The sequence below is a fragment of the Danio rerio genome, chromosome 2, assembly GCF_052040795.2.
Source record: "Danio rerio strain M-AB ecotype USA chromosome 2, GRCz13ab, whole genome shotgun sequence".
In the NCBI taxonomy this organism is placed as follows: Eukaryota; Metazoa; Chordata; class Actinopteri; order Cypriniformes; family Danionidae; genus Danio; species Danio rerio.
In genome coordinates, this window is record NC_141022.1 from 7,525,885 (window position 1) to 7,551,494 (window position 25,610).

Here is a 25,610-nt window from a genome sequence, read left to right on the forward strand (position 1 = left end):
TCCAAAATGAGCATTAAAATAGGTGGGTGGAAACGTAAGGCTAAGGCAAGAAATTAGGCAAGGCAAGTTTATTTATATTGCACACAGTTGCAATTCAAAGTGCTTAACATAAACAGGAATAAAAAAGACAAGTTTAGGAACATAAAATGCAGACAATAAAAATTATTAAAAACAGATGAAAACAAATTAAAATGAGTTAAAATAGGTTATAAAAGAATGAAAAAGAAAACGAAAAACATAAGTGCTATCTGTCGGACGTAGCACAGTGCTCATACAGTAAAGGCACAGCTAAACAGATGTGTTTTCAGTCTCGATTTGAATGTGCCTAATGTTGGAGCACATCTGATCCAACTACCACTTCATCTTTAAAAAAAGGGGAGAAGATCAACAGAAACTCAATGTTTAGAGAATAAAACCTGCTCCTGACCAGATTAGGTTCACAGAGTAAGTTACCACAGTAACTGACTCTGAGTTAAAGTTACCTCTCTTTCAGAAACAGGTTTGACTTACCCTGCTTTGTCAAGTTTAACAAACCTGTCGTTTTGAAACTAAAAACTCAGAGTTTTCCCTTAACCTCCTTTCTGAAACGGGCCCCTGGAAACTTCTAACCATTGACTTCCATAGTATTTGTTTTTTCTACTATGGATGTCAGTGGTTAAATGTTTTTAACTTTCTTCAAAATATCTTCTCTCTAACTCATAATAGTTAAGGGTGAGTAAATATTGAGTACAATACATTTTTTGGGTGACGATCGCTTTAAAATACATGTCTAAAATGGATTATACAAACACTTTCCAGTGTCCTAAATAACATTTCGAAAGCATTTAAAATGACATGCATCCATTTGAAGTGCTTTCATGACTAACTTCATGCAACAAATGAGTATGAGCTTGTGTTTAATTAATAAACTGATGTGGCCAATAAAAGAGTGAATGTGTGTTTTATAAATATCTCTGGCCTACATTTTCTGACTGATGTTAATGAAATTGATCATGACTGTGAAGCTGACCTGCATGTCCATTATACAACATATTTTCATCATTAATGTAGTGTGATTCGATTAGAAAAGCATTTGGAATTGGTTTATTTGTAGTTTTCAAGCTCAGGCTTATGAAGACATGTCTGTAATAAAAAAAAAAAAACATCACGACTCAAGGGTTCTTTATTCAATATCGATCTTCATGTGACCCAATTATAGGTGAGAAAAGGAGCTCTTTAAACCTTTTTCACTCTGGTCTTGGCACCATTAGTTTGGCATCATGTGTCCTTTTCAGCTCATACACAGACATTTCGTTTCAATACTGATGAGCTATTCAACAAGTTGCATCATAACTAGGATTATACAATCTTTAACCTAGAAAACGATGTGGTCTTCACGTCAGTATCTGCTTATCGTGATTATACATTGTGCGGCTGAATTGTTCTGATGAATGAGCCAATTTCCAGAGAAGCATTGATTTCAATAGAAACAGCATTATAGTTCACAATTCCTACTTCATCTTTTCCATTGTTTTAGAGAACAGGAAGCAAAGCTCCAGAGACCTGCAGCTTTCCATTTCACAAAATAAGTTCTTGGCTCTTGTGTGTGTGTCCACTAGGGACAGGGATGCCTAAAAAAAGAACCAAACAAATTAAATAAGTTATATCTTTCTAGAAGTTGCTAAGAACTAGGGTTGCAACTAACGATTATTTTAATAATCGATTAATCTGTCGATTATTTCTTCGATGAATTGATGAAAAAAAATCTAAGGGGAGCTAATAATTCTGATTTCAACTGTAATTGTACTTTATGGCTCCAGATCACCAGTCCTCCACTGCACCTTGGTCCCACATTCATTTCAAGGGAATGCTCTACCAAAATAGCAGCTCTGTTGTCGCATCCTTGCCAATAAACAATAGCGTAGACCAGTGTTTCTCAACTGGTGGGTCGCGACCCAAAAGTGAGCGCGGGAATATTTTCAGTGGGTTGCGGAGTGTGTGATCAAAAAAACAACAAAAAAGTTACATTTTTTACTTATTTTGCTCATATCTGACTTTTATTTTGAAATGCGCGTGCGACAGCCGTACTGTTTGATGACAAAAAAGTCTTAAAACCTCAGTGTTTAGTGAGGTGCTCTCACAAAAGAGCATGAAACCTTCTAAATTAAATCAACATTTAGAAACCAAACATCCCAGATGCAAGGACAAACCTGTGGACTTTTTCTGTGGACGTTTTCAAAGACGACTCCAAGAGCTGAGGGGAGGGCATCATCACAAAAGTGCCTAACATCATCATGTTCAAAACAAGTACAGGCACTCCGCTCATCCTACTGTGCTCACCGTGTCGCAAAGGCCAAGAAAGCTCACACAATAGCAGAAGAGCAAATAACTGGTGATTATTATAAAGTGGTTATGATTATTTTAATCATTTTGCTGGTTTGTTTAGTTCAACCAAATCAGTGTTGACGTTTTATTAACAGTTCAGTTTAGTTAAAGGTAACTTAACTTTTCCTTACCCTAACCACTGTTTACAGTATTTAACATATTTACTTTGTAATATTTGACTTATACTGTATTTGATTTGATACTTTGTAAAATTTGAGACTTTGTTAAATGACAGCAGTAAAATATTGTTTATTTGTAAGTCTTGGTGATTTTCAATACTTGTGTATGCTAACAAATGAATACAAATGGATTATAATTCTTAAAACTATATTATAGTTCCTAAAAATTTGGGTCGTGGCTTGATGACCATGTAAAAATGTGGGTCCCATGGCTAAACCAGTTGAGAACCCCTGGCGTAGATGACATCTAATGTAAATATCTACCAAAGTGACTTACAATTAAGGAGGCATTCATTGATTCAACAAGAAGCAGCAATACACACAAGAAATGCTCATTATACAAAGGAACTGTTAGTGGACAGAGAATTAAGAGCTAGAGTAAGGAGAGAAAGGGCATTACGGTGGCACAGTGGGTAGCACGATTGCCTCACAGCAACAAGGTGGCTGGTCTGAGCCCTGGCTTGGTCAGTTGGCATTTCAGTTTGGAGTTTGTATGTTCTCCCGTGTTGGCGTGGATTTCCTTTGGGTGCTCAGGTTTCCCAGCAGTCAAAAGGCAAGTGCTGTAGGTGAACTGAATAAACTAAATTGGCCATAGTGTATGTGTATGAAAGAGTGTGTATGGGTGTTTCCCAGTGTTTGGTTGCGGCTGGAAGGGCATCCGCTGCGTAAAACATATGCTGGATTAGTTGGTGAGTCATTTCGCTGTGGTGACCCCTGATTAATAAAGGGACTAAGCCGAAAATAAAATAAATGGATGAATGAGTAAGGAGAGAAGAGTGTCTCTACAGGTGGTTTGTCAAGCCAACTCACTTGTGTGAGCCTCACTTCATAAATGCACAATGTTTTTTTAGAGATACGTTGAGTGGCTTTAAGAAAGTGTCTGGTGCAACTGTGCAAATATAGTGCAAGTGTCAGTTAAAGTGTCAGAGAGATGAAAGCGTGTGTTATCTACAGGTGGTTTGTCAAGCCCACTCACCTGTGTGAGGGGAAACTCAGAATTTCATGATGTTATACACACTGAACATACAGAAATGGTCAGTTTATGTGAGAAATTGACCATTATTTACAGTTATATTAGCTTTAATTTGCAGCCTGGGCAAACTGATTCATTTGATAAGTTATACACACTCAGTAAATTGATTGTAAATGGACGAAATGTTAATTTAATGACCTTTCAAATTAAATAATATTTCCATATCAATACTTTGCAGTGTGTATTATTTTCCGCCTAGGCACTAGCAAAGAAAACATGTTTACATCCAGTCTAAAGTGACAGTGGACAGAAAGGGAGGCATCTCACTAAGACATGCCACAGCTGGCCTGAAACAAGCTGTAACACGTTGTCCCCAAAAACACTGACCTTTGATTGAGCTTGTAAACCGAGCACAACATATTTGTCCTTCAATTTAATGTAATAAAGTTCACAGCTGCTGTAATCAAATCTCAGGCACCGAGAGGCAATACCAAAGCCAGTAAACAAAACATGCTTTTGCTAATGTTGATGGCTGCAGGTTCCCTTATAGGAAAATCTCTAATGAGAACTGTTTGACTGTTGTTTCAACACCAATGTATAAACACAGACAAAATTTGAGACTTTTGCTTGAATCCGCAATGGAAAAAGTGCCAGTGATCTATTCATATTCAATTGGAGGCAAAATGATTAGCACTTCTGTTTTTTTTTTTTTTGTCTTGTTTTGTTTTTCATTTTTTTTTACAGTGTTTAATATTAAGATATATTTTTTTTGCTGGATAAAGAATTATTTATTTTTGCTTTGCTTTTTGCTAAATGCAGGTGTTGATTTTTGTTTAACAATTATTAAATCAAATTAGTACCGCCATTAAGATTTTAATTATATGCTTAACTATGTTGATTAGGTTAACTGGACAAGATAGGTTAAACCTTTAAAATACACTAAGTTGAATACTAGTATCTTGCAGATTAACTAGTAGCAAATTATGTACTGTCGTCATGAAAAGATAAAAGAATTATTACAAAGTTATTACAAAATAGTTATTACAATTATTGTGTTTTGAAATGTGTTGATCCAAATCTTAAACAGCACTTGGGATATATTTTTACTTTTTACTTACTATTTATAAATTAATAAAACAAGTTTAGTTTATATGTATCCTGTATGTATTGTTTATACAGGCCCGTAGCCAGCCTGATGCGGGTCATTCTTTATGCTCAAAAAGTGGGCTTTTTTGCAGTCATTCACCTAATTTTCTATTTAATCATGAGGTTTAAATACATAATTTAGACACATTTTAAGCACAATTTTAACTTGATTAGCTTGCCGGATGGTCATCAGTCAGAATTTGGCCATTTGGATGAAAACCAATTATAACATTACTTCACTTACGTCATATTCTGAATGGTCTTAAAACCATCGATGGATTATTAGCAGTATTGCCAGATGTACCGGACTAATTCCTGCCCAAAAGCTGTCCAAAACCAACCCAAACAAACAAATAACCACCCTTACAGTTAAAGGCTATCATGGGGGTGCGGCGTTTCAAAGCCACCTAAATTTTGTCAACCCGCCTATGTAAATTTTTACCCTCACATTTAAATTCAAAACCACTCAACTAGACAGGAAACTGCCCAATTTGCCAATACTAATGCCTAGCAACCTATGAAACAACTCACTTATAGCGCATGTCTTTGGACTTTGGGGGAAGCCACAGCACCTGGAGAATACCCACGCGAACACGGGGAGAATATGAAAACTCCACACAGAACTGCCAACATGACCCACCAGGCGCTTGAACCAGTGGCCTTCTAGATGTGAGGTGATTGTGCTACCCGCTGCGCCACCCTTTTCTGTTATTTTCAACGCAGGCTCATTCTGAAAACGTAGTCCTATATACATTTTGGAGATCGCAAATTATGTAGTCAAAGGTGTGTATGGCTGCATTTCAGTTTTTAAACTAACGCTAGAGGGCGGTATGATGTCATTCCTTTTTGCACTTGCCAGCTGACTGTGCACCTTCATGTGGACGACAGCATTTACGTTGGCGGACTTGAGACGCAGAGAGTAGTTGACCACAATGACACGGTTCGTGTCCGGTAAAGAACGATTTAAGAAAGCAGATTAGACAAAAACAGAATCCAAAAAAATAAAATAAACAAGTAAATAACAGGGTGAGAATGTGGCAAAATCTGAAAACGTGGTAAAAATCAAACGAGGGCTTTTATTTTTCTGGATTGTTTTTGAAAAATGTTGGTTGGGTTTAGGGAAGAGGGTGGGCGAGTCAATCGATAAAATTGGTTGGGTTTAGGGAAGGAGGAGGGTGGGTCAGTTGATTGGCCGGTCAGTCAGTGAGTCATTCAGTCAGTCGACAGTGGCCTCTGGTGGGTTTATGTAAGAACAGCAGGCTTGAATACCACTCATATATATATAAACTTACACAGATTCGCAAAAACAAAAACTGCAAAAATACGTACATCCTAGGACAGTGGTGGGAAAACTTTTTAGACCCGAGGGCTAAGTTTTGCGAACCAAGTAAAGGGTCACGTGTCAAATCCTATAAAAAAATGACTTTTATTTATAGTGGCAGTATGCATAAAACATGTAATTTCAGACAGAAACATGTCACATTAGCACAAAACAGATATTTTTAATAGTTATTATTAAGCCAAATTTAAAAGTCAAATGCTATTTATATTTACTTATCAATCATTATAAAACAATAAAATAATCCCTTATAAAATGTAATAATAATAATGTAATATTTTTTACAATGGAGAATAGAAAAGATATTGTCTGATAGAAAAAAATATATTAACACATTCAAAATGATTCTTAAAGTTTACTATTCAGTCAAATTTACAATAATCTAATTTGCACTGCTTTTAGAATATAGAGATCAATCATCATAAGACTTGATAAAACCACAAATCTTTGATAAAAGACCTTTTTAAAGTGAATGTATGCATGTAAAATATATTCTATGACAAAAAATAATACATTTAACCAGCAATTATGATATAATTTGAGTCAAATTCAAAACAATCTCATTTGAGCTTGTATTAATATGCTCATATCAATCATAAAACTATGAGATAAAACCGAAGAATCTTAGTCTTTGTTATTCCAAGTCATGTTATTATGAGCGTGTTAATGTGAACAATGAGCCTGAAAATAAATTTATATTAATATCAACAGCAATACTCTCGCAAAATACCTAGCTGATTCAGTTGTTGAATGACGACATTAAAAAAGCGAACTGCGCTCCTTTTTTTCTTGTCAACAAAAAGGCAGTGCGGTGCACCTCGCATTTTGGAACGTAAATGCGCGTTCGGTGTGATCGGCCTCTTCGGTTGTAGTCCTTAAAAACAGCAATACATTCTTGGGAGATTAGACCTACCGCTTTGTCCGATATTGGTGAAGAAGTGTTTTGTTGTCCATTCTTCCTTAAACACACAACATTTAGAGTAAATTTGTTTTGCCTGACTCATTTTAAGTCATTAACGGTCAAGTGCATGCTAATATTCGAGAGTGTGCTCTTTTTCTACTGGTTGCACTAACTGTACTGCGTGCAATACTGCCATCAAACGGTGTTTACTTGTATTGCATCATTAATTTACTAATTCTGAAACTAAAGTGTTACTCAGAAGCAGCATTTTAAAAACTCCCTCACGGGCCGGATGAAAGTGTTCAGCATGCCACATATGGTAGTTTGCCCACCTCTGTCCTAGGACTTATTTGGCGGCCTCCAGAAATGTATATAGAAGCACATTAAATATAAATATATGTACAGTGAGGACAATATTTGCTATACAGGCACATTTATTAAGAAACTAATTGATTATTAATCATTAATAGAAAAGAAATTGCACATAACAAAGAGAAATACTGTTCAGTACAATGTTGCACATACGTAAACCTGCCCAACATGGGTTATCTTACCCAAAAAGGAAAAATTCTATCCACATTTACGCACCCTCACGTCATGAATTTTACTGTTAAAAACACAGTAGAGACATTTCTACTGTAAATATACAGTAAACTACTACTTCTACTACTACTACTACTAGTACTACTTCTCTATATATTATTTCTTAGGGATGTAACAATATTGTAAATACCGTCATACCGCAATAGTAATTTTTTTCAATATTACCGTAGACGTAGGACTCAAAACTGTATTTCTGAGAAAAGTTTGCTTAGGCGGATGAAGCGAAGGGGAGGTAGCGGGAACTATAATTCCCATCAGCCTAGGCGTGGCCATCATCCTTTGTGGTCTGTTGTCACTACATATCCAGTAATACGGAAATGGAGTGTGTTGCTAGTACAGGGGAAGACAAAGAGCTGGAAATGAACGAACCTAAATCGGGTTTTAAATCGGATGTGTGGAAGCATTTCGGTTTCTTTCTAAAAAGATACGAAAAAGGAGAAAAGGTGACAATATGCAGGCACTGCCAGACTGTGGTGAAATATAAGTCGGGGAATACGACTAATAACAGTCATGGGGACTGCAGAATACAGCACACTTGTTAGATTGATGCAGACATAGACTTGTACCGCAAAGAGACCTCTATCTCACTCATGGCTTGTCCTCTCAAGTGGTGGAAAGACAATGCACAACGTTACCCACTGCTGTCAACCTTGGCTAAATCATATCTCTCTGTCCCAGAAACCTCAGTCCCAAATGAGAGGGGTTTTTTCTGTTGCAGGGGACATGCCAAGACATCCCAGCTTTTGCCAGATTATAGTTATATGATAATTTTCCTTAAAAAACCCCATCTCTATCTATGTGAGTGAGTGATTAAATGTTGAATGTAATGCGTTTAACAATACTAAATTTAAACTATATATTTTTATATATACAGTTTAATATTTTTTTGTTATTAAAATTGAAAAATTGAAGTTCCTGTTTTGAAACTTACAGATAGATGGCTAATTTGGATGTCATTGATATGTTCAGTGCTAAGGTAAATAAACACTTTTGGCACTTTTTTCGAGTCTTTTCATTAGTTTTGTTTTTCCTGTAAATTATTCAATAAATACCGCACTGTGCCATTCATACTGAGGTATTATCGTATACAGTGAAATTCTGATATCGTTACATCCCTATTATTTCTTATATTATACATACTTAAATGTCAATAGAAGTCACTTTGTTCAGCTGTAGAGTTGATTTTTCAACATCAATATCAACAGAAGTCTCATAATGCAATTCACAGCTGTAAATAAACAGAAAACACTTGTGAACATGCCTTCAATAATCCTTACTGCTTATCAAAAGAAATAAAAACACATCTCCTCACAGCGGGACTCGTATTTGATTTATTCTCGACTCAAAAGAGCAAAAGATCAGACGAGGTTACAGATTTAACTTTGATTTGAACAAAAGAATCACATTTATCTTTCCACCGGAACAGATCTCTCTTTCATTGTCAATTACCACGACTTCTCCCACATATTCTCCATCTCTATTTCCTGTTTTGACGCCAGTGCTTTAAAGACCCTCTGCTTGAATGCCAGCCGGGTTCACACAGCCTGAGTCAGTGACATCGACATGGGTTTAAAGTGCGTGGGTGGGCTTCCTCTTGTCTACACACACATCTCCGCTGAGATCCCCTTCATTTCCTCTGTGCAACAAAAGACCCTGTTTGCACACACGTGTGGTTGAGATATGTTTCCATGTAAAATGTTAGCCTGTAGTTATTAATAAAGTTACTGTATATTAGAGCTGCACGATTCTGGCTAAAATGAGAATCGCGATTTTCTTGCTTAAAATAAAGATCACGATTTTCTCACGATTCTTTATATGTAAAATAAAGGTATGGTAAAAACAGAAATATGGCACAACATCGATAATAATATTATTTGGTCTACTGGTTTTTATAAATAATTCTATTCTACTTATAATAATTATGATGTTGAATTATTATGTTTGAGATATGTGCTTGCAATCTGTCATAAAAATTCAGACATTTGCCATTATCAGATTATATTCGACAACAATATATAGGCTAGAGTAGTTATACTGACATTGTAAACATTTATTTTCATGCACAACTGTGGGTTCGCAATGAAAGTAAAAAAAAAAAAACATATCAAATGCTTGCCGTAATCATAACTCTAAAATGCGATATGATCATTTAAATGAAGTGCACACTTCCGGTTTCATACTGACTGCTACGTGCTTGTTCATACTTCGCACGCGGCTCCCAAACGATCACAACAAACTGAATAATATTTACAACTGTATTACCTGTCCCTACTGAAAAAAAAACAGCCTAAACCAGTTGGCTGGTTTTAGCTGGTCGACCAGGCTGGTTTTAGAGGGGTTTTGGCCATTTCCAGGCTGGTTTCCAGCCATTTCCAGGCTGGTCTTAGCTGGTCAGGCTGGGAGATGACCAGCTAAAACCAGCTTGACTAGCCTAGCCAGGCTGGAAGCCCAGCCAAAACCAGCTATGTCCAGCTTAAACCAGGCTGGTCAAGCTGGTTTTAGCTGGATTTAGCTGGTCATGTTCCAGCCTGACCAGCTAAGACCAGGCTGGAAATGGCTGGAAACCAGCCTGGAAATGGCCAAAACCCCTCTAAAACCAGCCTGGTCAACCAGCTTAAACCAGCCTAGGCTAACAGTAACCTGTCCTGGCTAAAAGTCCCAGACCACCAGTTACTACACAAAAACGGGGAGTAATCTCCCATTAAAGCAATGTTACTGTTAAAAAAAAAAAAAAAAAAAATATATATATATATATATATATAATTATTAAACCATATTAACAAAAATAACTGTAAGCAAAAGAAAGCAGGTGAAACACACGTGATTTATAATGAAAGGATGTTCACGTGCACACGGTTATTATAGGCCTTTTAATAATCTGTTAAAAAAATAATTAAAATGAAAGGAGTGGCCGCTGCTGCTTACAAAAGAATGTGTATTTTTTTTATTGAGCTCTTGAAAGCAGCAGGACTGTCTGTGTGTGCACGATCATCGCTCTTTGTCCAGTCTATTTCAAAGGGAACAGATGCGCTTCTTCTAGGCATGGTTGCTTTGCTTAAGTATACGATAGCAAGTGATCATCCTCTCGTTTGGTATTTATCTTCCTTTTTGCTGTTTTGCTCGCGCGAACATAGTTATTTTTGTCAATCGTGCTGCTTTTCGATTCTAAGATCACATTTGCACGAATATTGGGCCATGCTTACTGTCGAACCCTGCTTTTCAAAGCTACACTTTGTAGCAGATTTCCACCCAGCCAAAGTGGCTAGTGGAGGTGTCTGTCTAACCCGCCAGAGCTGAAATCTACCCGCATTTGACGGGTTGGCAGGTGTTAATGTAAAGCCCTCATGACAATAATATCATTAAATGCTGAGGACGCCTTACAATTTTTTTGGAGGGAAAAGAGGGTCTCAGGCAAAAAAAAAAGGTTGGGAATCACTGGCATAGAGGATCCCCAAAATGATGTTTGGGAGGGAAGTATTCTCTAAAAATTCAACAGAACTTTCCATTTTCATCCATTTCCAATGTTTAATACGAAAAACGGAGGCAGTAAAACACATGGGAGGAAACAGTGATTTTTTCGAGGCAGTGCTTTCTACTGGAAGTGATTCACAGAAGAGACGAGGCTGCTTGAAGGGCAGAAACTCCCCCTCCCTCTACAGCTTGCGCTCCATTGGCTGATTCAAGTGATGTCATGGAGAGGCAAACTGTATAAATAGCCCAGCACTGCTGACATTTAGTCAGAATCAAAAATCTCACGTCAACTTTAACACTTAGACATCCACTTGTGGAGCGTAGCGGGAAATCTTTGGACCTGATAACATGTGCCGAGCACTAGAACATCTGCCTATCACCTGTCTGGAAAGGTATGTTTTCATATTTATATAAAATAATGTACAGATGGAATTTTGGGAACAGATAAAATTGTGTTTATTTATTTATTATTTACACAAGAAGTCTTTACTTATTCCAAACCTCCTTGTCTTTCTTTCTGGACTGACACTGTTTTAGTTATTCCTCTGTTAAGCTGCTTTGACACAATCTACATTGTAAAAGTGCTATAGACAAAAAGATGACTAGAATTTCTTCTGCTGAACACAAAAGAAGATATCTTGAAAAATGTTGGAAAACCGGTAACCATTGACTCCCATTCTATGGGGACATCTATGGTGGTCAATGGTTACAGGTTTTCAGCATTCTTCAACATGTCTTCACTAGTGTTTAACAGAGGAAATAAAGGTTTGGGACCACTTGATTTTGAGTAAATAGTGAGTGCATTTTCATTTTGGGGTGAATCTCTTTAAGCCTAAATTGTTGAGATTGAATATAAGAGAATGTTTTGAACAGCATCCAAACAAATAATGAATTATTCTGTTTTATTCACAGGGCAAAGGAACTCAAGGCTCGATTTGGAAGTCTGCTAAAGCAAGAGTTGAATATAATGGGCCACTCCAAAAAAACAGACAAACTGTTATTGGAGGACAGACAATCTTTTCACGAACTGCTGCTTCACAAAGGTGAGTTTAATAAAAATTAATAGCGTTTCCTTCTCAGGCTGCAGCACCAAAGCTGTTCAAGGTTGTCTAATCTTTCCCTCATGTTTATCCTTTATAGACGGGCTGTGCGCTTTCACAACATTCCTGTCATCTGAATACAGTGAAGAAAATATCGCTTTCTATTTGGCCTGCGAGGACTTCAGGAACACAAAGAGCTCTTCAAAACTGTGCGCAAAGGCCAAGAAAATTTATGAGGAGTTTATCTGCTCTGACGCACCAAGAGAGGTAGGAGTCTATTCAAATTGTGCGCAATGTAGAAACATGATCCATGCAAATGACATATGTCATACAAGATCATGTTTGGATTTCAGATATACAGAATCCAGTAGTCCTCTGTTTATTTCCCACCTCAGTTTATATTTAACTGTTTTCAACACATTTCTTAACATAACAGTTTTAATAACTAATTTATAATAACTGATTTATTTTATCTTTGCCATGATGCCAGAAAATAATATTTGAGTAGATATATTTCAAGATACTAGTGTTCAGCTTAAAGTGACATTTAAAGGCTTAACTAGGTTAATTTAAACCTGTGACTGACTGGCACGATTCGAGCAGTGACCACCTCGGTTCACTGTCCGATTGATTGCCGTCTAGCATGCGTGTGGACTGGCCGCGAGAAACAAGAGGCACGTACAGTACAGTGTGCTGAGAAACACCGAGATAAGTCACAGATTCACAGACTCCGTAGCAGACGCAAGTTTTCCACAGGCTGCCACAACCCTCAATCTGACGACTCATGCACTTGAACTTTCTATTTTATTTAATATAGGAAGTTTCGAATTAAGTTTTGGAGAGACAAGATAAAAGTCATACTGTTCTATAAAAAAGTATGTTACTCTTAATTATAAAATAAATACATGATTAAAATAATGGTAAAAATGTAAACCGGCATATTTCGAAACAAGGTTATGATGTATTCTGTATAGTCGATTCTGTTGTTCGAAGCGCCACCTGGTGGATGTTCTGTGAAGTATAAAACATTTATTTCAATTCAAAGGAGAGGTTGACAGAATGATGCAGCTGACCGCAGAACGAAATAAGGCGAGCCACGGTAAAAAACAAAACAAAACAAAAAACGCCAATTTTTAATGGCCCCATCTGTACGCAAGTTTGTAGGCAAGTCATTGTATAACGATGGTTTGTTCTGTAAACAATCGGAAAAGAGAAAAATAGCTTAAAGGGGTTAATAATATTGACCCTAAACTGCTTATCTTCTAGCCGAAATAAAACTAATAAGAATTTCTCAAGAAAAAAAAAAATGGAAAAATCCCGTGCTCTTTTTTTTTTTAACATCGTTTGAGAAATAGTTGGAGAAAAAAAAAAAAAAAAAAAAAACAGGAGGGCTAATAAATTTGACTTCAACTGTATATATAATATAGATTTTATATACACATACAAAATCTACAATATATTTGAACATATATTTATTATTCCAATAGTTTTACTGAAGTATTGCGGCTTTTTTAGGTACTTCTTTGGTCTGGTGCGTCAATCTTATCAATGCTATTATTCAAAAAAAGGTAATGATTCGCACTCAATTCAAGTGTGACACACTGAGAAAGGCTGTGTCTTTTAGTCACCCGTAAAATGTAAGAAAAATAAAAAATAAAAACAGTACGAAGCAATTGAGTGCGAACTTTTTTGAATAATTCCAATAGTTTAAAATAGACTAAAATGTCAATTATTTGCAATATTTTGAAATATATGTTGCATATATCACAGAAATTTTATATAAATGAAATCCAAATATGAACTTGTATGTCATATGCACATTTCTATATAGGAATATTAACGAACAAAGTCTAACGGCAAATACGTCCTCTGCATATTTTCAGGTTAACCTTGATCATGAAACCAGAACCGTGACCTTGAAGAATATGGAGCAGCCCACATCCTCCTGCTTCAACTTCGCCCAGAGTAAGATTTACACCCTCATGGAGAAAGACTGTTACCCTCGTTTTCTCAAGTCTACAGTCTACCAGGAACTCATTACACAACACATGAGGTAAACTACCCGTGGCTGACCTAAAGACCGCAGCACAGGAATACGTCCTAGATAAACACGGCATTTGTGTGACGTGATGGTCGGTGAACGATCTGAACCTGGGCTTTCAAGAAGTTCAGCGGTGAACACGCGGTGGACTCATAATGCCAGACCTGAATGCCTCGGGCATTAGAGGACATTGATTCTCAGATATGAATACAGTATGGAGGACACAAGAACAATCAAGTTCGTAGCACTGGATAATTACTGTGGAAGTGGAACTACTTTTGCACATTTATGTCTTTTTGTATGTGTGTATGTGTGTGTGTATGTGTGTGTTTCGAGTATTTATTGAAATGTTATATTGAAAATAGTATTATTTATATTTGATGAACAAATGTTTGGTTATTTATTGAATTCTGAGCGAACAAAAACTTGAATAAATTTTTTATACCTGCAGAGATTTGTCTGTATTGATTCATTTTTATTTCATGACTCGTTTATTATTGAACTTTGAAATTTAAAACTTTAAAGCTATACCGTTTTATTTTAATTTGGGTTTTATTTATTTGTTTGTTTATTCATTCATTCATTCATTTTCTTTTCGGCTTAGTCCCTTCATCAGGGGTCACCACAACCTGACAAGTTATCCAGCATATGTATTAGGCTAGTGGATGACCTCCCAACCGCAACCCAAAACTGGATCATACTACTTCCTGCACCACTGTGACGCCCTTAATTATTATATATTTTTTTATTATTTAACTTGCAGCTATTAAATTAAATGGTTAGCTCAACCCAAACCTAAGAATTCATGATTTATGTAACAATCCGTTTTGACTTTCTTTCTTATAAACACAAAAGAAGATGTTTTGAAGAATGTTGAAAGCCTGTTACCATTGACATCTATGGCTTTTGTATTTCCTGCTTTAAAGTGGTTACAGGTTTCCAGGATTTCTTCATTAGTGTTTAACAAAACATAAAAACTCAGAATGGTTTGGAAACACTTGAGAGTGAGAAAACATCGAGTGACATTTAAAGGCTTAACTAGGTTAACTAGGCAGGTTGGGACAATTAGTCAAGTTACTGTATAATGATGGTTTGTTCTGTAGACTATCAAAAAGATATATATATATATATATATATATATATATATATATATATATATATATATATATATATATATATATCTTAAAGGGGCTAATCATTTTGACATTACAATTGTTATTTAAAAAATTTAAAACTATTTATTCTAGCCGAAAAACAAAACAAAACAAATAAGACTTTCTCTAGAAGAAAAAATATTATCAGACATACTGTGAAATGTTTCTTGCTCTGGTAAAAATTTTGGAAATATTTGAAAAAGAAAGAAAAAAAAATCAAAGTAGAGCTAATAATTCTGACTTCAACTGTTAATAGAAAATTACATAAATGCATAAATAGAAAATTCAATAAATGAATAAATAAAATACACAGAAAATGAAATAAATTAATATAAAATGGAATAATTAAATAAACAAAAAGTAATGCATAGAAAAATAATTTATTGGAAAATGATATAATTAAATAAATAAAACCCACAAATAACTCTAAATAAATAGAAAATTAAATGTATGAATTGAAAATGGAAAAAAAAGAACTAAATATTTAAATAGAAAATAAAAGTATGAATTGTATTATATTAAATGAAAAAAATAAAACCCATAAATAGAAAATGAAATAAATGAATAAAAACAGAATAAAATATATAGAAAATGAAATAAATAATAATAATTCTGACTTCAACTGTATACAGTTGAAGTCAGAATTATTAGCCCCCCTCAATTTCTGTTTAACGGAGAGAAAATTCTCAACACATTTCTAAACAAAATAGTTTTAAAAACTCATTTCTAATAACTGATTTATTTATTTTATCTTTGCCATGATGACAGTAAATAATATTTGACTAGATATTTTTCAAGACACTTCTATACAGCTTAAAGTGACATTCAAATGCTTAACTAGCTTTCTTAGGTTAACTAGGCAGGTTAAAGTAATTAGGCAAGTTATTGTATAATGATGGTTTGTTCTGTAGACTATCGAGAAAAAAAAATATAGCTTAAAGGGGCTAATAATTCTGTCTCTAAAATGTTTTTTTTTTTAAATTAAATTGCTTTTATTCTATCCAAAATAAAACAAATAAGACTTTCTCCAGAAGAAAAAATATTATCAGACGTACTGTTTAAAGAAGAAGAAAAAAAAATCAATGGGGGCTAATTCAGACTTCAACTGTATCTTTACATACAGTACATATCAACAAGGCGACAGAAAGATATTTAAATAATTGATAAACAATAAAAATGATAAATATATAGATGTTTTATGTGCGAGATGTGCATCAAAAAGCAAACAGCTTCATGCCATCATGAAATACGTAAGCGACATCCACCCCTCTGCACTTCCTCTACCCACACATCCCACTCACATGGGTTAATGGAGACTCTTAGTCACCTGAAGCATACAAACGCCTGGCACATTTCTCAGCGAGCCTCATAAAAAGACTTCAAACCTACCCCATTCACATACACATGCATAATTAAGTGCCACCAACAGGATAATTAGGTTTTTATTTTATTTTTTCAGAATACACAGAGGTGTTTTTCCCAGAAAGGCAGCGTAGAGATGAGACTGGTCTCCATGGTGACCGCGTGGTCAACTCATTTTACCCACCCACTCCACGCCTCTGCAGGAGCCTGTTTACTCTCTGTTGTGCTGCCACTGAGAGACACAGACATGCTGAAGCTGCCCACACTCTTTACCTTCATCTTGCTTAGACATATGCTGATATTGAGTAATTCAAAATATGAGAATGTAAAATGCACAATATTGATATCATCCTTTAATGTTTATTTTTATACAAAGAATATTTATTTATTTATTTATATTACTATTTTAGATGATTATAGACTTTTCACATTTACTATCTACAAAATTACTGATTTATAATTTAGTACAACCCCAAACCAGAAGGTTGGAACAGTATGGAAAAGACCAATAAGAAAGTAGTAATTTCCAAATTAACTTTGACTTGTATTTGTATTTATCTGGTCAACTTAATTTCACATCCTTTCCTGTCAACCAGACCTGCAACACATTCCAAAACAGTTGGGACAGGAGCAGTTTAGGGCTAGCAAACAGGTAAATTGGTTAAATGATGATGTGATTTGAAACAGGTGATGCCAACAGGTAATTGTAATTATGATTTGGTACAAAAGCAGCATTCAAGAAAGGTCTAGTCTTTTAGGAGCAAAGATGGGCAGAGGATCGCCAGTTTGCCAACAAATACATGAGACAATTATTAAAATGTTTAAAAAACAATGTTCCTCAAAGAAAGATAGGAAGACATTTGCATATTTTACCTTTAACAGTGCTTAACAATTAAAAGATTCAAGAAATTTGGAGTAATTTCAGTATGTAAAAGATAAGGATGTAAGCCTAAGCTGAACCATGATCTCCGATCCCTCAGTCAGCGCTCTCCATAGTGGTGGGCAAAGCGAGGCTTCGTGAAACACTGAAACTATCGAAGCAAATGTGTCGAAGCTTCGAAACGTTTCGAAACACCACTCTACGGTGACACCTAGTGGTCATTTTATTTGTATTTCACTGAAACAGCTTCAGCAAAGAACAGTTGAGCAAATTGAGGTATCAAACCCCACTTTGTAGCCATGAATCATCAAATGGTTTAGTCGAGTGGTTAGAGTTTGTGACTACCATGTGGGAATAATGGGTTCGAATCCAAACTGACACAATTGTGTTGAAATACTTTAATACCAGTTGGTAATGCTTTGTTATTGTATCGTTTTGTTTCAACATTGCTCTGACATACGAATAAACATTTGTAAATAAATTTGTATTGTTTTGTTCATAAAACAGGGTTGTTACTAGATCAGATACAGTTGTGGCCAGAAGTTAACAATAATTATTTATATTATTAATTACATTTCCCATTGTATTTTATTAACGTCTATCCAAAACCTAAACCCATCACAGTACTGTAAAAATATGAATTATTGTTTTACAGTGTTACAAAAATGATGCTAAGTTGATGGCATATCCGCAGCTGTATCCTATCTAGGCTACACCATAAAACAGTAACATGATTAAAATACATAAAATCATGATGAGTATTTGTACTAGTCGAGATTCGAACCCAAAATAAAATTGAAATACAGTACCATAGTGCACACACATGGTCCACTAGGCCATACAAGACAGAGACATAATAAAGATCATGCCAGTCAAATGCAGATTCTCCGGGTCTTGAAACGTCTCTGAAATGATCGATGCTTTGAATCGCTTTTGTCACATGACCAAGTGTTTCGAAACACTTTAGTCACGTGACCTGGGTGTTTCGGATCATGCTTCGGTGCAGTGTTTCAAAACACTTGCGCTTTGGGATCTCGACACTGTGTCGAAACGTCAGTTTCACGTCAGCCATCCCTAGCTCTCCATCCAGAATCATCATTCATCTACAAGCGATATCACCATATTCACCTTATTCTCCGCCGACGAGCGGGCGCTGCCATTTGAATCTTTTTGGCACGAGACTTCCGGTCTCATTCACTTCCATTCATTTTTTTGATGTTAAAAACTGCTCATTACGCTTCTTGATGTTGCAATTTGATATTTTCTTATTATATTATTCTACTTGGGCAGTATAGTCATACAAACATTTGTTTCAAGAGTTCACACTTAGATACTGTTTGACAACTTTAGCAAGTTAGCAGGTTTGGCATGCTGTCCCGGGAGAGAACCCTGAGCTCGGAGATAGTTGAGCCCAGGGCTCCCGCCAGGTCCATAAAGCATGTGAGGGGAGTACGAGGTCAGGTGTTCTCGAGAGCTCCCCTCGGCAAAAGAGGAAAGGAGGAGAAGGGGTGGATGGGGGGTTTCTTCGGAAAACGAAGATAGGGGTGTAGATCTTAGCTAGGTTATTTATAGTGAGTTTGGATCGTTCCGATTGGCTAGCTTATGAGCGTAGATGAGTGGCCAGCTGCAGTCAATCATATCACGTGCTCCTCTCGAAATTAGTTTATGAAACTTCATTTGTAGAGCAAGCAGTTTGACCGTTTTCTGCCGTTGATTTTTCCTAGTCATTTCTCCCATAGGCGACTGAATCGGAAGTTCTAAGACAATCGCGAAAAAAGGCGCACTTCCGCATTTTAGAATAAGGTCAATAGACTCAGGACTGCTTACATCCACAAATGCCAGTTAAAACTGTACTGTGCCAAGAGGAAGCCCTATGTTAACAGTGTCCAAAAGCATCGTCGACTTCTCTAGGCTCAGAGGCATCAGGGATAGAACATCACACAGTGGAAATGTGTATTAGGTCAGATGAATCAGTATTTGAGTTATTTTTTGGAGAAATGGACACAGTGAGCTCAGGACCAAAGAAGAAAAGGATCATCCAGATTGTTACCAGCAACAAGTCCAAAAACTATGGTTTGTCACGGTATGGGGTTTTGTCAGTGCTCTTGGCAAAGGTAACTTGCACTTCTTTGATTACACCCTAATGCTGAATAGTACATGGAGATTTTGAAGGACAACATGCTGCTTTCTTTTCCAGGGATACTCTTGCATATTTCATCAATACAATGCAAAATCACATTCTGCACACATTCCAAATTTCTAGCTGTGGAGGAAGAGGATGCTTGTACTTGTTAAGCGGTCTCTGTCACCCTCTTGTGGGTGGACAATGTCAACTGTCTTTGGTCTGCTCAATGACAGGTTAATGGCCGCCAACGCGGTGCCTCTCAGAAATTATAACTATTTTAAAATAGGCACTATCCTTATGAATAAACTGCATAGTTGCAATCTAAACAACTACATTTTCGACTAATATATATATATATATATATATATATATATATATATATATATATATATATATATATATATATATATATGTGTGTGTGTGTGTGTGTGTGTGGGTGTGTGTGTGTGTGGGTGTGTGTGGGTGTGGGTGTGGGTGTGCATTCAATCAATTAAAAAAACTTAATTTAAAAAGTTAAGAATAAAAAAATATATTGATTAATTAATAAAAAAAATTTATAAAAAATTAATTACACTTGATTAATCGTGATTAATTGCAAAAAAAAGGTTTTTTTTAACTGATTGAATATATATAAATATATATATAAAGTTGTCATTTTGACTTCAAATGTAAATAATGTAAATGCAAGACAAAAACGATTTAAATTTTAATATAATTATATTTCAATTTAAAATATAATTGTTTATTAGAAATTTTGTTTAATTTTTGTTGTGTTGTTCAACTTGTAACACAGAATTCTTCATGTAAACAACATACCCACAATAAACCATCAAGATCCTGGCTTGACAGTCATATTTATTACAGAAATACAAACAAAGGCATTGTTAGTGCCATTTGAATTTCAAAACAATCAATGTCAATAAAGAAAAAATAGATTTCCATGTTGTATTCTAAGTGGATTGCAAAAAAATGCCAAAATACAGGCGTTGTAAATATGGAAAATTATAATAATAATAATAAAGTATTGAATTTCATTGAAAAGTTGTGTTACTGTATGTTAGTCTGTTGACATTATCGGGGGACAATGTGGACCTTTTCTTTTGAATGATGTGAGCTGGGAGTGAGAACAGTCAGGATCACAAGCAGGATCACTAAATCAGCATATGCATTTCGGTGCCTAATTTTGTTGGCACTGGTGCTGCGACAAGGACGTAAGAACCATCAAGCGGTACATCAAAGGCACCCACAGGTACATGTTCCGTCACACCAAAGACTAATTCTTACAGGGACTTACAGGGACACCATATCTAAACATTTAAACAACTTTGAGGGATACGGACAACGTTTACATTTGTTCTTGTTGCTAGAAAATGTGTGCGCACACGTTACCTTAAAAAAACCACCGAGTCACGAAATGCAGAGGTGTTTCTTTCCGTTCGCCATGTGGTATTAAATTCCATTAAAACAAAAGTCAAAAGTTTAAAATGAAACACACAAAATTAGATGAAACTCTGGAGGAAACCCTGGAGAGCCTGGTAATGCGACATTAATTGTTTTATACTGAAACTTGCCTGTAAAAAGTACTTCCTTGGTCTTATCCATATTTCTTTGCATGTTGAACACACGTCGGCCACAAAAGGAAAAAACAAAAACTGCAACAGCGTTAATTGCGTTAATTTTTTTAACGCTTTAAATATTTCAAATGAATCACATGCGTAACGCACAAATTTTGACAGCACTAATATATATATATATATATATATATATATATATATATATATATATATATATATATATACACACACACACACACACACACACACACACACACACATATATATATATACACATACACTCACAGTAAAATCTTAAAGCCTGGACTGTTGAGGCCTGAGATGGAGCTCACAGTACAGTTAAATTAATCCTCTGCATTTCTCTCAGAGTAAGCGGACATTTTCTTTTCCTTCTAAAGTTAACTGAGAATGGGCTGCACTTACAATTTTAGAAGTCTGTTTATTGTAAGAGTTAATGATGTGAACAAGAACTCCAACAGACTGTTTGATCATAAATATTTTCAGTAAATACTGTCACGTTTAGTCACTGCTGTTTAAGGTGACATACTTCCCCACACACGATATTCATCATAACTCAGGGCTATTCATGGTGGAGGTGAGGTCACCCATGCAGACATAATAGAGGAACCGTATATTTGGAATGAAGGGAATTCAGAGAAATGACCAGCACTTTCCGGCTCTATTGTTCTACATGACTGTGGGTAATTTGTGGCCCCCATTCCTGAACGAATAATGAGCCGATGATGAGGAAGTCCACTTAATTCTGTCTACCAGGAAGGTGCGGCGAGCCAGGGGTTTTCAGCTACTGTTTATATTTAATCCTTCACCTTACTCAGATATTGTTTGTTGAAATATAATCACCAACTATGACTTGAAGGTTTTTTTTTTAACATTACTATAAATAAATTATTAAATAATTAATTAATGTAATGTTTTTGTAATGGTAACAATATATAAGGAAGAATTTCCCAGTACTGGGTTGCAGCTGGAAGGGCATTCGCTGCATAAAACATATGCTGAATAAGTTGACGGTTCATTCTGATGTGGTGACCCCTGATAAATAAAGGGACTTGACTAAAGGAAAATGAATGAAATGAAGTTAATAAATTAACAAAAGTTTAGTAGCAGGGCCATGCCTAAACCAATCAGCTTCCCTCGTCTACAGTTTAGAGCAGGGGTCACCAATCTCGGTCCTGGAGGGCCGGTGTCCCTGCAGGGTTTAGCTCCAACTTGCCTCAACACAACTGCCTGGATGTTTCAAGTATACCTAGTAAGACCTTGATTAGAATGTTCAAGTGTGTTTGATTAGGGTTGGAGCTAAAATGTGCAGGACACTGGCCCTCCAGGAACAAGTCTGGTGACCACTGGTTTAGAGGAAGTGGACCCTCCCTAAACCGTTTGTCTACAATTCTCACTCCCTCCCACCCAATTTTCCTCTAAACTAATCCACTCATCCCCCACTTTTAAATTACTAAATCACACTGTAAGGACGACATGGTTGCGCAGTGGTTAGCGATGTCGCCTGACAGCAAGAAGGTCACTGGTCACTGGCTGGGTCAGTTGGCATTTCTGTGTAGAGTTTGCATGTTCTCCCTATTTCTGTGTAGGTATCCTCAGGGTTTCCCCTACAGTCCAAAGACGGGCTGTAGGTGAATTGGGTAAGCTAAAATTGTCCGTAGTGTATGTGTGTTTGTCCTGGTCCTACAGGTTGGCGGTTGAACGTTTGGCTAAGAACCCACCTTTATGAAAACTAAATGTTACGAAACACCAATATCAGACATCCTGAGTTGGGAAAATTCATTTCATAAGGGGGACATAGATTTCTGGGAGATTATCATTTGTTTGCGGGCATCTAGGAGTCTCTATGCATATGCAGGAGACTCCCAGAACTTCCGGGAGACTTGGGATGTCTCCAATATGGTGCGACTAAATATCAACTTTGATATAAATGGCATTGGGAGTAAGTAAATAAATCCCACTGTAAATATTTACTGCATTTTATTTAAAAACATTGTGCTTTTTAGAAGCAGGTTTCATTTAGAACTAGAGTTTATCATCCTCATAAAATGGGTCTTTGCGTATTCTTGTTTTTATTTATTTCCTAAGTCTGTAACTACCTAGATAAACTTTTATGACTTCCTGCCATCAGGCAAATGTAAAAGTTCATGCAAAAAAAATTATATTGTAAACAATGTAAATGAATTCACCATACAGTATATACAGTTGGTTCCTCAGTGTTTAATGGCTCCTCCAGATACAGACTGTCAACAGGTAATTGTACTATATTAAATTCAATTCATCTTTATTTCTATAGTGCTTTTACAATGTAGATTGTATCAAAGCAGCTTAATATAGAAGTTCTAGCAAATAGAAAATGAGTCAGTCCAGTTTTCGGAGAAGTTCAGTTTAGTGTGGTTTAATTTGCAATACTGAAAGTCCAAACACTGAAGAGCAAATCCATCAATGCGCAGCTCCACAAGTCCCAAACCAAGCAAGCTAGTGGCGACAGTGGCGAACAAACTGAAGGAAAAAAAAAAACTTGAGAAACCAGGCTCTGATGGGCACGACCATTTCTCCTCTGGCCAAACTTCTTGTGCAGAGCTGCAGTCTAGGCGCTGGAGACTGGAGAACTCTGGACGTCCATCGTGGAGAACTGCAGGTGTGAGTAGGTCACCAACGGCTGATCAGCCTGGCCCACGGGGTCAATGCGAACACTAGTCGATCACTGGGGTCTTTCAGGAATCAGTCTCATGCTCTCTACTCCTCAATGACCACCATAGCATCAGCTCAGGATACGGCCTGGTTCAGGATTATGGAGACCTTGGCATCATTTCTTCACAGGTCTTGGATCGCATCAATGGCACTGCATAATCTCTATAGGCCTCGAGATGAGTATCCCCAGGTGGAAATAGAGAATAAAGATGATATTTAGCGTAGCTGCTGTTCATAGTGTATTTGCAGAAATTTAGTGATATAAATGAAAACAGTAGCTTTACTAAAATGATAGGTCTTTAATCTAGTTTTGAACAGAGAGTGTGTCTGAGCCTCAGGCATTATCAGGAAGGCTATTCCACTTGTAATGTCTTTATAATTTCAGACATTGAAGTTTCAAGTTGTATCTGGTTCACTTTTGAGGGAACGTGATGCTCAGGCATGCATTGATCCTATGAAAATGTTTTATGTGAGAATGTATCTGAACAAAGTCCCTTTCAGGGAAAGTCAGTTCACTCTGCGGCCATATTTGTAACGCCTTGGGCAGGTCATCCGAGATCAAAGATGTTTTAAAAAGTTCTGGAAGGAAGAACGCTGAACCACATGACCAAAACAACATTTCAGATGTTGTGCAGTGCGGTTGCTAGTTGGTCGACTGGTTTCCATTAATACCGTTAAACCCTAATTGTGTTTGCATGATAGTTTATGCATTTGTTTTCGTAATAAATAAAAAGTTGATCCTGCTCAGTCCATTTTTAAAATGTATGCACATGTTGGAGTTTCCATGAAGCACTGCTACTGGCCTCTAATAGTCCAAAAATAGTCTAGTTATCAAATAGACAGGAATGAATGACTACACGTGTTAAGTGACTAATCTGTTTATTTGAACACTACTCTAGTTTTGGACTATTCATAGATTTCCATGACAGCACGAATTTAGCCCTGTTTTAGCAACGCCATGTTTAAACTGGATGTCTATTAGCACAATATATCTGGGTGCCTCTTTGTCTTCAGGAAGTCAGTTTGTGTGTGCGTGTGTTAATTCTCCTTGTTCCTAAATAGAAACAGGAATAGAAACAAGTAGCTTTGAGAGGTTTGTATTGCTGCCATGCGCTCACTTCATAACAGACAATATGCAGGGAGACTTAATTTTGCTAAGCTAGTCTAGGTGTTTTCAGCGAAAGGTCATCTTTTTATAAATTCACTACATAAAGCCCATTCAGATTATAAAATTTTTACCGTCTGTTACGTTGTCAGAGCCGAAAGCCGTGAGAATGAAACAAGGCGAGCACTTGAGTAAGAATCGGCCTCCAGTCTTGTGCAGGAGCTCTGGATTATATGAGGAGGAATGACGACAGAGGAGGACGAGAGAGGCCCAGGCCTGGACACGTTTACGATGTGTTTCTTTTCAGTTTGATGCCAGTCTCCGTGAGGAGCTGCCTTATGTTTGTGTTTTTTTCTCTTTCATAACTCATTTAAATTTTGTCGGTTCTTCGCCTCCTTCCCGATGGCCAGGAGACAGTTTAAAATCCTTACACACACACACACACACCTTTAAAATATGTTATTATTATTTTCTATTATTTTTAAAGGGCCATGAAAACCCCTCGCTTCAGCAGGGTGTTTTCACATCTCTACTTTGGAAAAAGTCAGAAAAGTGGGCGTGTCCAGCTCTGTTTAGGGGGGAGTGTCGGAGGAACTAAAGTGGGATGGTGGTCTATTTGGGCGCGCATGAGTTTCAGAGTC

General features: G+C 36.4%; 3 protein-coding genes across 6 annotated transcripts in view; 2 read left to right on the top strand and 1 right to left on the bottom strand.

Moving 5' to 3' along the window:
* LOC147846195 (uncharacterized) overlaps positions 1 to 25,610 on the bottom strand; it is a 1,020,765-nt gene that overhangs the window by 601,582 nt on the left and 393,573 nt on the right. The gene's annotated exons all lie outside the window — the stretch shown is intronic.
* apoltp (apolipoprotein lipid transfer particle homolog) overlaps positions 1 to 25,610 on the top strand; it is a 597,023-nt gene that overhangs the window by 57,150 nt on the left and 514,263 nt on the right. The gene's annotated exons all lie outside the window — the stretch shown is intronic.
* rgs5b (regulator of G protein signaling 5b) lies at positions 11,245 to 14,507 on the top strand. Its single transcript, NM_001017821.2, is given in 4 exon segments — positions 11,245 to 11,368; positions 11,889 to 12,019; positions 12,117 to 12,283; positions 13,900 to 14,507. Coding segments are annotated over 4 exon segments (516 nt in total). The 5' UTR covers positions 11,245 to 11,324; the 3' UTR covers positions 14,074 to 14,507.